The sequence below is a fragment of the Zingiber officinale genome, chromosome 8A (genome assembly GCF_018446385.1).
Source record: "Zingiber officinale cultivar Zhangliang chromosome 8A, Zo_v1.1, whole genome shotgun sequence".
NCBI lineage: Eukaryota > Viridiplantae > Streptophyta > Magnoliopsida > Zingiberales > Zingiberaceae > Zingiber > Zingiber officinale.
In genome coordinates, this window is record NC_056000.1 from 6,789,794 (window position 1) to 6,807,034 (window position 17,241).

Below are 17,241 nucleotides of genomic sequence, written 5' to 3' on the forward strand. Positions count from 1 at the left end.
TTTATTTAAAATTATAGAGGATAAAATAAAAATAAAATAAAATAAAATAATTTGTGAGGAATACAAGTACCATTCTCGTTTTTATTGGGCCTTTGCACTGTTTTAGCCCGACAATTAAACTGACGGAGGCCCAATCAAAACCTCGCGTCTTGTACACTTCCCGAACTTTCTTGCTCAACTAACACACCTCACCGCACCGATTTAACCAATCTCACGAACTCTCTCCATTTCTCTGGAGTATCCATAGTCACCGTAGGATGCATATCTGACGGTTTAGGATCGCACTCATCTTAATTTGTGCCCCCACCCATCCCTTCCAGCGACGCCTCGTGTTTCGTCTTCGAGTCCAGTAGCTTCTCTACCCTTCCAGAATCATCGCTGCTTCCCAGTCTATATCAAAGCGGCGTCCTCGCTCCTCCCTCATCCAACGAAAACAAGAAAAAAAAATCCACCGTCATCGCACACAGAAATCAGCCAGCGATCAACACATCGATTGATTGATCGGAGAATTCCGCCATGAATCCCGACAAGTTCACCCACAAGACCAACGAGGCCCTCGCTGCCGCCCTCGGTCTAGCTCTCGAATCAGGCCACGCTCAGATCACCCCTCTCCACCTCGCCTCCGCTCTCGCCGCCGACGCTGGCGGGTTGCTCAATCAGGCCCTTGCCAATGCTTCCGGAGGCGCCAGCGACTCTGCTGCGCAGTCCTTTGAGCGCGTTGTCTCGGCCGCTCTCAAGAAGATCCCTTCCCAGTCCCCACCACCAGACAATATCCCCCCTTCGACGTCTCTCATGAAGGTTATCCGCCGTGCTCAGTCCTCCATGAAGTCCCGCGGGGACTCTCACCTTGCCGTCGACCAGCTCATTCTCGGCCTTCTCGAGGACTCTCAGATAGTCGATTGTCTCAAGGAAGCAGGAATTAGCTCTTCTAGGGTCCGCGCTGAAGTCGAGAAGCTCCGCGGCAAAGAGGGTAAGAAAGTCGAGAGCGCTTCTGCGGACTCCAATTTCCAGGCCCTCAAGACCTATGGCCGAGATCTCGTCGAGGTTGCCGGGAAGCTCGATCCTGTGATCGGACGCGACGAGGAGATTCGTCGTGTCATCCGCATTCTTTCGAGGAGGACAAAGAACAATCCCGTCCTTATTGGCGAGCCCGGTGTCGGTAAGACGGCCGTCGTTGAAGGCCTTGCACAGCGAATCTTGAGGGGCGATGTACCGAGCAATCTGCTGGACGTTCATCTAGTGGCGCTCGACATGGGCGCACTTGTTGCGGGTGCCAAGTACCGCGGGGAGTTCGAGGAGCGCCTGAAGGCAGTTCTCAAGGAAGTGGAAGAGGCCAATGGAAAAGTAATTCTGTTCATCGATGAAATCCACCTCGTGCTCGGCGCCGGGCGCACTGAGGGCTCCATGGACGCTGCGAATCTCTTCAAACCAATGCTCGCCAGAGGCCAATTGCGTTGTATCGGAGCAACCACGTTAGAGGAGTACAGGAAATATGTCGAGAAAGATGCCGCGTTTGAGCGTCGATTCCAGCAAGTGTATGTTGCTGAGCCTAGCGTTCCAGACACCATCAGCATTCTGCGTGGTCTTAAAGAGAGGTACGAAGGACATCATGGTGTTCGAATCCAGGACAGGGCTCTTGTGATTGCAGCTCAGCTCTCCAGCCGATACATAACTGGTATATTTCTAAACTCTTTCCCCAAGTCATACAACTGTTCATCGAACACCTTTTTATTGATTAAAACAATGGACAATTTAGCTAATTTCTAACCTGATTGTGCGTTTGGGTTAGTAGGAATACTATAGTTTAGGGTTATGAATTGTTCTATTGCAGTCAGAATGAAAATCGTGTTATCTATATAGTCCTCTAATGTTTCAAACCGATAGAGTTACTTCGACAAATTAACTGGTACTAGCGTTAAGCTTATGAGAACTACTTAAATCAACAAAATAGCAGCTTGGGCAAATTTGAATTGTCTTAGGCAGTAGAGAACCCAATTGCTAATATTTTTAAAGCTCGTAGACCTGGAGCATCGCACATTTTTGGCAACATTGTAACTTGATTAGGATCTTCGTTGGAGTCTTTTGTGTTCAGTTTATATACCAAATTGTGAAATGTTCTTGGTATAAAGAAATTAACATCTTGCCGTGGTAGCCATCTGAGTGTTGTCTTAATGCTTTTGACAGGCCGACACCTTCCTGATAAGGCAATTGACTTGGTTGATGAAGCTTGTGCAAATGTGAGGGTACAACTTGATAGTCAGCCAGAGGAGATTGATAATTTGGAGAGGAAAAGGATTCAGTTGGAAGTTGAACTGCATGCTCTCGAGAAAGAGAAGGACAAAGCTAGCAAAGCAAGGCTAGTAGAGGTGAATACCAATCTCACCGTGGACCTTAAGATTTACTTCTTATTCACTATTGTGGCATATTATCTTACATATGTTCTTCAACTCAATACAGGTTAAGAAAGAGTTGGATGATTTGAGGGATAAGTTGCAACCACTAATTATGAAGTACAAGAAGGAGAAAGATAGAATAGATGAGCTTCGAAGGTTGAAGCAACGTCGGGAAGAACTACTATACACTATGCAGGAAGCTGAACGCAGGATGGATTTGGCTCGTGCTGCAGATATAAAGTATTATGACTTGCAAAACGTTGACAATGCTATAGCAAGGCTTGAGGGAGACACCACTGAGAATTTGATGCTGACCGAGACTGTTGGGCCTGAGCAAATTGCAGAGGTATGACTTCAAAGTTCAATTGCTTAACACTGTGGTTATCCATGAACCCTTTTGCTGAGAGTTTTCGATTCCTTGGATAGGTGGTCAGTCGATGGACAGGAATACCAGTGACCAGGCTTGGGCAAAACGAGAAGGAAAGGCTAATTGGCCTTGCTGAGAGATTACACAAGAGAGTGGTTGGCCAAAATCAGGCGGTTGATGCAGTCGCAGAGGCAGTGCTTCGGTCTAGAGCTGGTCTTGGTCGCCCACAACAACCAACTGGTTCATTCCTTTTCCTTGGTCCCACTGGCGTGGGTAAAACAGAACTAGCAAAGGCTCTAGCGGAGCAACTATTCGATGATGAGAACCTGCTTATTCGCATCGATATGTCAGAATACATGGAGCAACACTCTGTGTCACGCTTGATTGGTGCTCCACCAGGGTATGTGTCGCTTCTACATTGTTATTGGCTCATATTTGCTTCGTTAGTATCTTGATGATGCTAAATTGGTTTCTTATTAATTTGATTTTAGGTATGTTGGCCATGAGGAGGGTGGGCAACTGACTGAAGCGGTGAGACGCAGACCATATAGTGTTATCCTCTTTGACGAAGTGGAGAAGGCTCACATTGCCGTCTTCAATACGCTTCTCCAAGTTCTTGATGATGGTAGATTAACCGATGGACAAGGGAGGACCGTGGACTTCACAAACACTGTTATTATCATGACTTCTAACCTTGGCGCCGAGCATCTTCTTGCTGGACTAGTCGGTGAATCTTCAATGCAGAAGGCTCGTGAACGAGTTCTGCTAGAGGTACCGTAAACATTTTCATTTTTATTTTCAGTCTTCATCGCAATGTTAAATAATTTCCATGAATCTAACTATCATTATGTCATCTTGATTGTGCAGGTGAAGAGGCATTTTAGGCCTGAGCTACTGAATAGACTCGATGAAATAGTTATCTTTGATCCGCTATCGCACGAGCAATTGAGGAAGGTGGCTAGACTCCAAATGAAAGATGTTGCTCTTCGGCTAGCGGAGAGGGGAGTTGCGTTGGCAGTGACAGATGTGGCTTTGGACATAGTGTTGTCGGAGTCTTATGATCCGGTAAGTACATATTTGCCAATTGTGTCTATTTCAATGATCAATCAAGAAGACTGTGAGCTAATAGAATCTCCTGACTGCTCCAGGTATATGGTGCAAGACCGATTAGAAGATGGCTAGAGAAGAAAGTCGTGACTCAACTGTCCAAAATGCTGATAAAGGGGGAGATTGATGAAAACACAACTGTCTACATTGATGCCGATAAAAAGAAAAATGAATTGGTCTACAAAGTAGAGAAGAACGGGGGACTCGTTAATGCCACAACCGGGCAGAAGTCTGATATCCTTATAGAAATTCCTAACGGCGCACCCAAAAGTGAGGCTGCTCAAGCTGTGAAGAAGATGAGGGTCCTGCAAGACGTGGAGGACATGGACGAAGAGTAAGCTGTTCACTGGAACAGTCCGTTGAAAATAAATGTTCGGTGTACTGTCTCTCGTCCTCTCTCATTGATGCGAAATGTGTTACATCGTTTCCCTGTGAGATGTCGTAATTGTGGTGAAACTATAAATAAATTTTTGTTTTTTAAATATTTTAAAATTCAAATACAGAGTCAAGTCCTTACTGAAAAAGGACTCGAGCCTTGTTGATGGATACATGAATGCTACTGTGATTACGCCATCGCAACAACTTTACGTCGCCTTATTTGTCCAATTTGCTGAGCAGCGTAACTCATCCAGTTGGCCACTTCCAATAACTCATCCAGTTGAGTCAAGTTTCCCTAGCATGATCTATTTAGGGCGACTTATAGGTGAATATGAGTTTTATCCTTCTTCCTTTTCAACAGCAAGTTTCAGAATTATAGAGTATAAAATTTGTAATCACTTTTTTATGGTGTTAATTTTAAAAAATCAGTAATATCATTTTTAATATATTATTTATTTTTGAAAATCAATAATTTCATATTGTATTGTTGATTTTTGAAAATGAGTAATAACACTTTTTCCTCTTATTAAGAACAGCAATATAAAAAAAAATGTTACTGAAACTGATTTTCATAAATTAATAATATTATGGTGTATAATCTCTAAATCATGTTTTTAAAAAACAGCAGGAACATAGTACAAATGCTGTTTAGATTTTTTTAGGATGAATAGTAAAAATGAAAAGAGAGACCAAAACTTTTGTTTATGAATAATAAAAAGGAAAGGAAAGATTATATTGTTTAAACATTTCTAAAATCATATATATAAAAAATACATATTCATTGATAAATTATATATACTAGTGATTGTGCACACTTGTGTAATATAATATATTGAAATTACATTGACCATTTATAATGAAATTATATTAATTAAAGTATTTTAACATTAAAATAGAGTCATTAGGGTAAAGACTTTTGAAAATCTGAATTATTTGGGTCTTTCCAAATGTTTAGATTTTCGAGTGTTACCCTTACGTTCAGAATCAAGAATTAATTATTTGGATAAGATTCGTCAGACCCATGCAATAATGCAAAGGTGTCGCTAGAGAATCCCAGCAACAAAGTACTGTAACGGGTTTCCCTATGAGAAAAAATTAATTTAATTTAATATTATACTTATCTTAGTAAAAAAAATTTAGAAAAGCATATTTTTAAAAATTGTCGGCCTAAAATATTTATAGAAGCTTCTTTGATCATAGTGTTGTCAATTCTAAGATGTGGGACTAAAGAGAACTATATTTTTTTTATATAAAACAACTAGAGAAAATTAATGATGAAAAAAATTCATAATAATACACCGCAGCTGAGTCTCGAACTCTTGATCACTGATTGTTTCGCTTGTGGAATTACTAATAAACCTTGGAATTATTTTTAGTGTGAATAGAAAAAATGATAATAACGTAAATTCATTTTAGGCTTCACCAAAGTTAGTTAGTAAAGGGGGAAGATCTTTAATAAAATAGTAAGATATATATATATAAGAATGATTTTTTTATTTCCCTCCCTCATCTACATACAATTCTCTCATCTACATACAATTCTCTTTTCTCTTCTGCATGCAAGTCTCTTTCTTACCTACAAGGTGACATTGGTTGATGCGGCAGTAAGAGCCTACCTGGCACGAGTCAATTGTCACGATGTAGGTTAAAGTTAAAGGCGGTCAACACAAGGGAAGCATGTCATTGGGCTAATATGAGAGACCCTTGTCCAATCGACCATCTGAGTAAACAAGCATAATTAGTCCAGTCGACAGGAGAACAAGCTACGGGGGTCGGGAGCCCTAGCCGAGCGGGCCACCCGTCTGGCTCGAAGAATGACGTTGGCATTATACACATAATGAAGCAATAAAATGATAAAAGTGGAAAAGATGGATAATTAATAAAGGAAAGAGAAAATTAAATGGAACACTCCATCTATCATTGAACGAGAAGAAGTTCAGACAAAGATATCCTCTGTCAATAATCAATATTATTAAACAGAGAAAGATAGAGGATCACCCGAAAAGGTATAAAAGGGGCACGCCAGGTATGAAAAAAGACAAGAAAAATCTTTATCCTTAGTACTCACATTTTTCCTCTCCTATTTTTGAATTGAGTGTCGGAGGGATAACGCCAAGGACCCCTTTCCTGATTTTGGTTTTATTTTACAGAGAGCGAGATCTTCATTTAGTCAGCGGAACTGCCACCTCCCCGGCTTTCCAGCTTCGTGCCTTTAGACAGGATTATTTTTGCGCTATCTGTGGGAATATAGTCTGCATCCGAGAAAGAAGATGGAAGACGCTAGATGACTCTCAACAGTAACGCTGACACGAGAGGATATCGATGCATTAATACAGGCTCAAGTGATGAAGACATTAGAGCAACAGTAACAACAAGCGATGGCCGAACAGCAAGTACAGGAGCCTGTAGCTTCCACGGAAGATCGCCGGGCTGAGCGAGAAGATCTAACGGAACATCTTTCCATTCGAGACCCGAATGGACAGAGGCTGATCGGCACCTATGGGGAAGAACTGTTGGAGCAATCCTGTTGGTCCGTGTGACCATGAGTTTGGTGTTTCGACAAAGGGTTTAAGTTAGGTTCATCCTTGTATTTGATATGTGTATTTGAGTTGTGCAGGTTTACAGGATACACATATGATTCAGGTTGATGGCTTCGGGGTCTAGTGAAGGATGAAACATTCGAGGGACCATGGACAAGGTAGCAAGGACAAGGGCCGAGGGAAGCGACTTCGAGATATACATGAAGGATGGCATTGGGACGAGCCGCGGGCTTGGGTGCATTCGAGGGACGAGAGCCAAAGGAAGTAGGTTTAAAGGCAAGAAGTCAAGGCTGCAACGAAGAGTCAAGTAAGTCATAAGGGTGAGGGCCCGAGTGATGAGAAATTGTACTCGGGTAGCACTCGACTCGTGGTTTCATCAATCGACTGGTGTAGTCGACTGGGCAGTCGACTGGGAGCGAACATAATGTTTCTGTTCGCTCGGCCAGTGTGGAGAAGTCAACTGATATCGAGCCGTTGGAATGTAACGATCGAATTTCCATAGAGGGCAGTCGACTGATGGTTTTAGCAGTCAACTGGTAGGCGGAGTTTTCCAAACCGTGGCTTATATAACCAAGTCTCGGGAGCTTAGTTAAGACTGACGAAATTGGAGTTAGTTAAAGTCTAATTAGTAGTCTACCAGTGCTCAAGGTTTCCCTTGTGTCCAAGAGGTCTTGGTGAGTTTGTGGCGAGGTTTCTCCACCCACAAGGAGGTTTGAGCTAGCCAAAGTTTCTGGAGACTAATCCACCGACGGATTGAGAGATCGTCCACCTTACGAATAACCGTGGAGTAGGAGCAAGCTATTTCTGAACCACGTTACATCGACGTGTATTGATTTGTATTTCCTTTCTTAGTCTTTAGTCTTTAGCTTTCATATTTGTATTTAGTATTAGATTTCCGCTGCACTAGGAAGCGATTAATTAGAGGCACGACTATTCAACCCCCCTTCTAGCCGGCCACAAGGTCCCCAACAAGAACCTCATGTGCTGATCCCCTACGTTAAGCGTCGTTTTGGATCTCGACAGAAGAGAGGGGCCGGGTTGACAGAGATCGGGGATCATCCTCTGATGAAGCACCCGTTCGAAACACAAGAAAAAGGAAACCTAGGAAGGACGACTCTCTCGAACAGGTCAACCAACAATTTTCAGAGGGGATTCTAAATAATCCTCTACCAAAGCACTATACCCCATTGACATTGGGGAATATAATGGGACGACCGACCCTAACGATCACCTGGTCAAGTTTGACAACGTAGCCACGCTGCACCAATACACGAACAAGATAAAATGTCGAGTCTTCCTTACCACGTTATCTAGATCGGCACAACGTTGGTTCAAAGGTTTGCTGAGCAGCTCGATCCACGACTTTAAAGACTTCTGAGCGGCCTTACTACATCACTTTGCTAGCAGTCACCGCCACCAGATCAAGATGAGTGTGAATTTATTCTCACTGAAGCAAGAGCCGCGAGAGGCCTTAATGGCATATATCCAACGCTTCAATCATGTGGCGATGGGCATCCCGGTAGTCTCCTCGTATGTATTGGTAAACTCTTTAACTCAGGGGCTCACCGAAGGAGAATTATTCTGGTCACTCATTAGAAAGCCGCTAAAGGACTTTTGCAATCTACAAAAAAGGGCCAATGAATACATCAATATAGAAGAAGCCTAGGCGGCCAGGAAAAAGGAGGCACCCGCCAAACCAGCGGTGGTGTCCGAGCGACATCAATCAAGCAGCCATCAGCCTCCTAAATGGCCTCGACCGGGAGGAACTCAACCACAACATGAGCTTAGGACACATGCCATACAACACGTTGGGGTCGGAGACCCAAAAGCCTCCAGGGGCAAAATATGGACGCCTATATTTTGCTCCTTCCATCAGTCGGAGACTCATAATACACGGGACTGCTACCTGGTTAGCAGGCTGGCCCCAAGAAGGCAGTATCATCAATCACTGTTGCTTGATCGGAGATATAGGCGCCGATCAATTGGGCGAAGGGAAGACGAAAAGACAGCCGTCGAACCACACCGCCATCAATCTCAACGATGGAACAGTCCAAGTCCTATTTGGGAGGAGGCCTAACGAAGACGATACTCAGCTCGAGAGGAAGAAAATAGGAGCAACGCTGCCTGGGGTGAAATAGAGATGATTGTCGGGGGGGCCGACTGCGGTGATTCCAATCGCCAAGAAAATTGCACACGTGGCGGCATGAAACTCACGCAGTCGGTTGTAGCAAGGAAAAGGTCGAGGGACCTGAGATCAACTTCGATCTGAATGATTTGGAGGGGGTAGAGATCCCCCATGATGACGCCTTGATTATTCGAGAGGTAATAGCTAATTATGTTATTCACCGTACCTTTGTGGACACAGGAAGCTCGGTGAACATCATCTTTAAGAAAGCATTTGATTAGCTGCAAATTAACTGGAGCTGCAAATTGACCAAAGCAGTTTACCGCCCATGATGACTCCACTCTACGGGTTCACTGGTAACGAAGTATTGTCGATCGACCAACTGTGCTTGGTTGTCTCGCTCGGGGAAGAGCCGCTTAGAGGACACGGACGACCAATTTCATCGTGATGAATGCGCCGTCAGCCTACAACGTCATTCTGGGCCGCCTGACACTGAATGAGTTCCGAGCAGTGATGTCCACTTTCTGCTAAAAAAATCAAGTTCCCGGTGGAGGACAAGGTGGGCGAAGTCAGAAGCGATCAGTTGGTCGCTCGGTGTTGTTACATTGAGATGGTTAGAACGGGAACACAAATTGCTCGGAAGACACCTCACTTGGAGGTGAGCGCTACATGGAGAAGCCTCCTGCTCTGGTCTACGATGAAAAGGAGGAGGTCCAGATCCATCTAAACCGACCGGAGGCGACAACCATTATCGCCGCCGATCTAGAAAGCAAGAAAAAATAGAGTTGGTCACCTGCCTCAGACGAAACTATGACGTGTTCACCTGGTCGACGCATGAATTGTCATGCATCTCTCCGAAGGTGGCTCAACACGAGTTACATGTCCGACCGGACTCCCGGCCAATTAAACAAAAGAAAAGAGACTTCAGCCCGGAGCAGAATTTGATCATCCGGGCGGAGATAGAGACATTACTAGAGGCAGACCATATATGGGAAGTCCAATTCCCAAGTTGGCTTGCTAACGTGGTACTGGTCTCCAAATCAGACAATAAATGGCGGGTCTTCATCGACTTCCGCGACTTAAATAAGGCATGCTCGAAAGATTTCTATCCGTTGCCTCGGATAGACCAAATGGTGGACTCCACAGCGGGCTGCGAATTAATATACATGCTAGACGCATATCAGGGCTACCACCAAGTACCACTCGCTCAAGAAGATCAAGAGAAGGTCAGTTTCATCACGGCCGACGGAACCTATTGTTACAACGTCATATCATTCAGACTGAAGAACACCGGAGCAACCTACCAAAGGTTGATGAATAAAGTGTTCCGTAGGTAGATCGACCGAAACATGGAGGTCTATGTTGATGATGTTAGAGTGTATACTAAAAGCCTAGCTTTTTATAAACATTTATTTTGAAATAAAGAATTTCATTGATCAAATGTCTACATTTATATGCTAAGTGTAGTTGTTCAATTAATTTATATTGTAGATAACATGTTGTGTGGTGTCACGCACAGAAGATCATGTTATCAATTCCTTATAAATTATAAACAGTCGCTCACAACTAAGATGGAAATGAACAAACCATTAGAATAGTCGTAGTGTAATTTGGTATTAGTTTATCTTAACTATAAAATTACACTAGTACACTCTGAGTGTATTGAGCAGGACCATTTAAAGAAAGTTCTTTTTATACTGACTGCATAAAAGAACAAGACCTTTGTTATTATGAAAGTGTGTACTCTTAATCATGATATAATAACAAGCACATATACTCAATATTTAATTCTTTAATTTATCAAAAGATGTAATTTAGTTTGATAAATCAATAGGCTCGATAAGTTGAGAAATGATATTATTTATATGGTGTGTTGTTGATTATAGAATGAAACTGTGTCCTAGTAATCTATGTTGATAATGTCCCCAAGAGGAGCTCATAAGAATTGTCATGTAAACCCTGCAAGTGAACTTAGTCCGACATGACGATAAGGTTGAGTGGTACTACTCTTGGAGCTAGATATTAATTAAGTGAATTGTCAGTAACTCATTTAATTAGTGGGCATTCTATATCTTAAACACAGGGAGACTAATACACTCATGATAAGAAGGAGCCCATATAGTAATATGAGATTGGTGTGATAGTTTAATAATAACTCTTTAGTGGAATGAGATAGTATTGATGAACTCGAGTTGGGTGTTCGGGGCGAACACGGGAAGCTCAAGTTCATCGGGAGACCAAAATCAATTCCTCCTCTCGGTCCCTATCGTAGTCTCTTATTTATAAAGTCTTATACTCACTCATACCCACCTTCTTACCCACCTTAAGGTGGCCGGCCAAGCCTAGCTTGGAGCCCAAGCTAGGGTCGGCCAAACCAAGGTGAGTTGGTGGTCGACCCTAGCTTGAACCCAAGCTTAGGTGGCCGGCCAAAATAAAATAAAAAGGGAGTCTAAATTTAAATCTTTCCTTATGTGGAAGCCATGATTTTAAAAGAGAGTTTAAAATTTAAGTCTTTCCTTTTATAGCTTTCTACAAAAGATTAAGAGAAATGTTTGATATCTTTCCTTATTTGTAGTTAAAAGGAAGATTTTAATTTTTGATAAAACTTTCCTTTTTTGTAATCATTCTCGTGATTTTAAAAGAGAGTTTAAAATTTAAATCTTTCCTTTTATAGTTTTCTACAAAAGATTAAGAGAAAGGTTTGATATCTTTCCTTATTTGTAGTTAAAAAGAAGATTTTAATTTTTGATAAAACTTTTCTTTTTTTGTAACCATCCTCATGATTTTAAAAGAGAGTTTTAAAATTAAATCTTTCCTTTTATAGTTTCTACAAAAGATTAAGAGAAAAGATTTGATATCTTTCCTTATTTGTAGATTGAAAGGAAGATTTTAATTTTGAGAAAACTTTCCTTTTTGTAATTATCCACATATTTTAATAAAGATATTTTAATTTATAAAAGTTTCCTTTTATAACCAACCATGAAGAGAATTTTTAAAGAGAAATTTTATATTAAAAATTTTTGAAAACAAATTAGGAAGTTTTAATTTTGTGTTTAAAACTTTCCTTGTTTGGAGGAATTGAGGTGGCCGACCACATTGATAGAGAAAAGGGAATTTTTTTAATCAATTAAATTTTCCTTTCTATGGCAAAGAAGATAAGGAAGTTTTTATTAAAATTTTCCTTATTTGCCAAGACCAAGGAATATAACAGAGAGGGTAGATGTGTCTCACCTCATAACAACATACATCTAGTATTTCTCTTCTCTTCCTTGGTGTGGCCGGCCCTCATCCTCTTCCCCTTTTCTTCTTCTTTGGCCGGCGGCATCAACTCTCTAGGAGGCCCTTGGTGGCCGGATTTTGCTTGGAGAAGAAGTAGAGAAAAATGTTTTGTTTCTTTGCATCCCTTGGAGCTTGGTTGGTGGTCGAAGACCTTCATCTCTAGGAGATTCTTAGTGGTCGAAACTTACAAGGAGAAGAAGGAGGCTTGGGTGGATTCTCGTCTCGGTAGATCGTCACCCACACGATGCCTAAGATAAGAAGAGGAATACGACAGAAGATCGTGAGGTCTATAAGCTATAAAAGGTATAACTAGTTATTAGTTTCCGTATCATAACTAGTTTATCCTTTTATTTAGATCTTGAAATACAAAACACAAGAGGCTAATGAATCTAGGTAATCGAATTTATGTTTTCGATTTTGTGTTTCTTTTATTTTTCGAACTTGTGATTCGATTGTTCTTTTTGGTTAAACATAGGGTTACTATAAGGAAATTAAATATTAAATTTCGTTAAAAGACTTTGTCTAGGAAGTGGTGGATGCTCCCATACCCAAGAAGGCCTAGTGTCTCGCCATGTTTAACCTGGAAGTCGATCTCTGAAATTAATATTTAATTGAATTTGTAACATGGGTGGATTTGGATCAATAATGTTAAACATAGTTTGTGATCCAAGTCTAAACCACTAAGAACAAATAAATTAAATTTGTAATCAATAATGTTAAGTTTTATTTGTGATTCCAAATTTAATTTCTAAATAACACAATAGGTTGTTAGGAATGGTTTAGGACTTGTATAAAATTTTTGTACAGGGGAACCGGTACGATATTCTAAGTAGCAACCAACAGATGACACACTAATAAAATCCCTCCAAGCAACTGACCTCTGTATGGACGTTGAGGAAACGTGCCAAACTTTAAGAACCTATGGAATGAAGCTGGACCCCAGTAAGTGCCTGTTCGGCATGAAGAGCGGTTGTTTTCTCGGGTATATCGTGACTGAGCGGGAGATTGAGGCAAATCTAAGTAAGGTGAAGGCCATGCAAGACACGCCTCCACCTCGCAATTTGAAGGAGGTCCAACGGATGATCGGACGAATCATCGCTCTTTCAAGGTTCATCTCTAAGATGTCCGATCGAAGTCTACCATTCTTCAAAGTACTGCGCTAAGCTACGAGACTCCAATGGGACGCAGAGTGCGACCGAGTTTTGAAAGAGCTCAAAGAGTGTCTTAACTCTTTGCCTGTGCTAGCTAAGCCGAGTGTCGGAGAGCCTCTCTGGATCTATCTGTCATCCATCGAGCATGCAGTCGGCTCAGCATTAGTCAAGCAGAACGACCATGAACAACAACCTATGTATTTTTTGAGCCATATATTGAAAGATGTTGAATCTCGCTACAATGGTCTAGAAAAGTTAGCTTATGCTCTAGTGCTTGCCGCTCAGAGACTCCACGCCTTACTTTCTTGCTCACCCAATCATTGTCATGACCAATAGTACCCTAGGAAAAGTCCTCCTCAACCTAGAGATATCTAGGTGGCTGATCAAATGGACAACTGAATTAAGCCAGTTTGATATTCAATATTAACCCCGAATGGCGATCAAAGCACATGCCTTAGTTGATTTCATCACAAAAGTCTAGAACGCTGAACTAGAAGCAACCTGGAGAATATATGTGGACAGTTCTTCCACTCAGCAAGGGAGCGGGATCAACATACTATTGATCTCACCAATGGAAGATTGAATACAGCTCTCCATTCGGCTAGAATACCCGACCACCAATAATGAAGTCGAGTATAAAGCGTTAATCGCTAGCTTGTAGGCAGCGCGGTACGTCAGGATCATAAAGGTCCTCAGCCACTCAGATTCTTAGCTAGTCACTCAGCAATTGTTAGGGACATTTGAAATAAACAACTCCTGACTCAATCTCTATGCAGAAGCTTTTAAAAAACCGAGGGCAAGTTTTCAAGAAGTCACTACACAGACAATCCCCCAATCAAACAATCATTCGGTAGACGGCTTAGCCAGATTGGCTAGCTCATTAATGACGATCGTGATTGAGTGCCCGATCGAGCAGGTTTTACTAGCGACATACATTGATCGGATGGAAGGCCTCTCCTTCCCTAGCAACTGGAAGACGCCACTCATCGAATTTCTCCGATTAGGTGTAACATCGTCTGATCAGGAGGCTAATCGTCTACTAAAGAAAAGGGCTAGACGATTTACGTTGATCGGGGATCAACTCTACAAACGAGCCTTTTCCAGACCCCTACTCAAGTGTGTTAGATCGGAAGACATAGAGTATATCCTCAAAGAAGTTCATCAAGGCTCCTGTGGGAATCATCTAGGCGGTCATTCATTAGCCCAGAAGATCCTTCTTGCCGGATATTTCTAGTCCATGCTCCAAGAAGATGTCGCTCGGACGGTGGCCAGTTGTCTATCATGCCAGAAATATCACAACATCTCGCATCAACCAACCGAGGAGATGAAAACATCCACGGTGTCTTGCTCATTCGACCAATAAGACATGGATATTGTAGGACCGTTTCCCATGACAACTGGTCAGCGGAGGTTCCTGCTTGTCGCTATGGACTACTTCTCAAAATAGATGGAGGCCGAACCATTGGCAAAGATAAGTGAATAGATGGTCATCAAGTTCATCTGGCAAAATATCTTGTGTCAGTTCGGCATCTCCCGACGGCTCGTTTCAGACAACGGGAGGCAATTCGCCGGTCGAAGGCCCAAAGAATAGTGCGAAGGCTATGGTATCCAGTAGGTATTCACCTCGGTGGCTTACCCCCAAAGCAACGATCAAGCGAAAGTCACTAATTGAGAGATTCTCAAAGGATTGCAAGCTCGGCTCAACCACACAGGAGGCAGTTGGGTCGACGAATTACCTAGCGTCCTATGGGCCCTGCGCATAACCCCGAAGGACGCGACCGACGTGACGCTATTCCATTTGGTGTACGTTGGTGAAGCACTAGTTCCGATGGAAGTCGAAATGGAGTCTGATCGGGTGTAACACTATGACAAGGAGAACGACAAGTGGACTGATGGAACTAGTCTTAGTCGACGAAGCACGGAACAAGGCTGTTATTCGGCTGATGGCATACCGACAGAGAATAAAGTAGAGCTACAACCGGAGGGTTATCCCGCGGTCCTTCCAGGTCAGCGATCTAGTATAGAAGAGGATAAAGCCGGTCGACGATGTCCCCAAACTCGAAGCTTCATGGGTGACACCCTATAAAGTCGTGTAAAAACTCTGCTCAGGAGCATATTATTTGGAAGATGAAGACGGAAGACGGCAGGAACAATCGTGGAGTACAAACCACCTCCAACCCTATAGGGTCGGGTAAGAGGTGTATGAATAATTGTATTTACTTGTATATGCGTACATGTCTTCTAAATGCAGAACAGATATGAATAAAATCACAAGCATTCCAGACTCATGAGTCAGTCGGACATATTAAGTCGAGCGGTGACCTTAAACCTATGTCTTCATTGATGGTCGAGCGGCTACCTTAAACCCTTGTCTTCATTAGTGGTCGAGCGGTGACCTTAAACCATTGTCTTTATCAATAGTCGAGCGACGACCTTAAACCCTTGTCTTCATCGACGGTCGAGTGACAACCTTGAACTCTTGTCTCCATCAGCGGTCGAGTGGCGACCTTGAACCTTTGTCTTCATCAGCGGTCGAGCGACGACCTTGAACCCTTGTCTTCATCAGCGGTCGAACGACGACCTTAAATCCTTGTCGTCATCTACAGTTGAGCTGCAACCTTAAACCCTTGTCTTCATCAGCGGTCGAGCGATGACCTTAAACCCTTGTCTTCATCAGCAATCGAGCGACGACCTTAAACTCATGGCTTCACTAATGGTCGAGCGGTGACCTAAAACCCTTGTCGCCATCACCGATCGAGCCGCGACCTTAAACCCACGTTTACGCCATAAAACGGTTGAGTGGAGACCTCAAAACCAGAACTAATTGATTGCCTAAGAAAATAACTGTTCTGATAGGAGAAACACGAGACCACACTTGCAATTTGTGCGACAATACTTGATCCAAGTACAAGTCGAAAATGATGAACGACCAGAAAGGAGACAAAGAAAAATAGTAGTTCACTAGACGGACGCACATTCATTGATACTTCAAGAAAATTTTATAGAAGCAACTCACAAGCTCACTCTAAAAAATCTAAAACATCGTCAGGCAGTGACTCCGTCAGCTTGTCCTGACTGATGAGATAGCCACCTTCCTTCAGTTGATCAAGAGTCCCGTCGATAGCAAGGTTGAATAGACGTAGTGCCTGATCGACGACCTTATCATTAAAAGCATCTAAACAGGATGTAAGCCTGCTTCATGAGGTCGAACCTACTTGACTCGGCTCCCTGGTAAGTCTCTAATACCGCTCAGGAAGCTTTCATCTCTTCCTTCAATTTGGTCAACTCTACATCTTTTTCGACGAGTTGGGTCTTCGTTGTGGTATGGTTGGTCAATCGTCCATCCCCTTGGCCTTCAAAGTGGCCTCAGTCTCCTTTAGGTTTTGGGCCAACACCAGAAACTTCTTATTTTTGATCTCCAAGTCCTCGATGGCTTGGAGCTTCCTGGTGTTGGCCAAATTAAGCTTGGACTCGAATGAGCTGACCTGTTTAACAAGCCGATCCAATTGATTAGCTTGCTCGGCTCCTTTGCTCTTCTCCGCCTCCAGCTGCTCAGCGCTTGCACTTAGATCGGCTCTTAGTTGAGCCATCTCAACCCTCTAGATAAGTCTGGGAAGCAGATGATTGGTTGCTCGGGGCCCGCAGTTGCTTGACTTCCTGCTCTAAAAATGTAAGCCTTTGACACACGACCAGGCTCTCTACCCAATACTACGAGGAAGCAAAAAATTCTTAGGGTTGAGCGGTGATGAATAGTAATATGTAAAAAACTTATCCCAGTGGACATTTGGATATGACTATCGGCAAGCGTCCCTGGAGGCATGATCGTTGCATGAGCCCGGGCATCAGCCCATATCTGTGCGAGCGACCCTTGGATGATTATCTGGTGCTCTGGGGCTCAGGA

At 42.8% G+C, this 17,241-nt stretch overlaps 1 protein-coding gene across 1 annotated transcript; it reads left to right on the forward strand.

Moving 5' to 3' along the window:
- Positions 1–378: 378 nt before the first annotated feature.
- Positions 379–4,349, forward strand: LOC122012164 (chaperone protein ClpB1-like). The gene is made up of 7 exons (XM_042568617.1): positions 379–1,675; positions 2,185–2,366; positions 2,458–2,739; positions 2,820–3,160; positions 3,252–3,531; positions 3,628–3,825; positions 3,909–4,349. Exons 1-7 carry the CDS (start codon positions 517–519, stop codon positions 4,203–4,205), a joined length of 2,739 nt encoding a protein of 912 aa, XP_042424551.1. The 5' UTR covers positions 379–516; the 3' UTR covers positions 4,206–4,349.
- Positions 4,350–17,241: the final 12,892 nt, after the last annotated feature.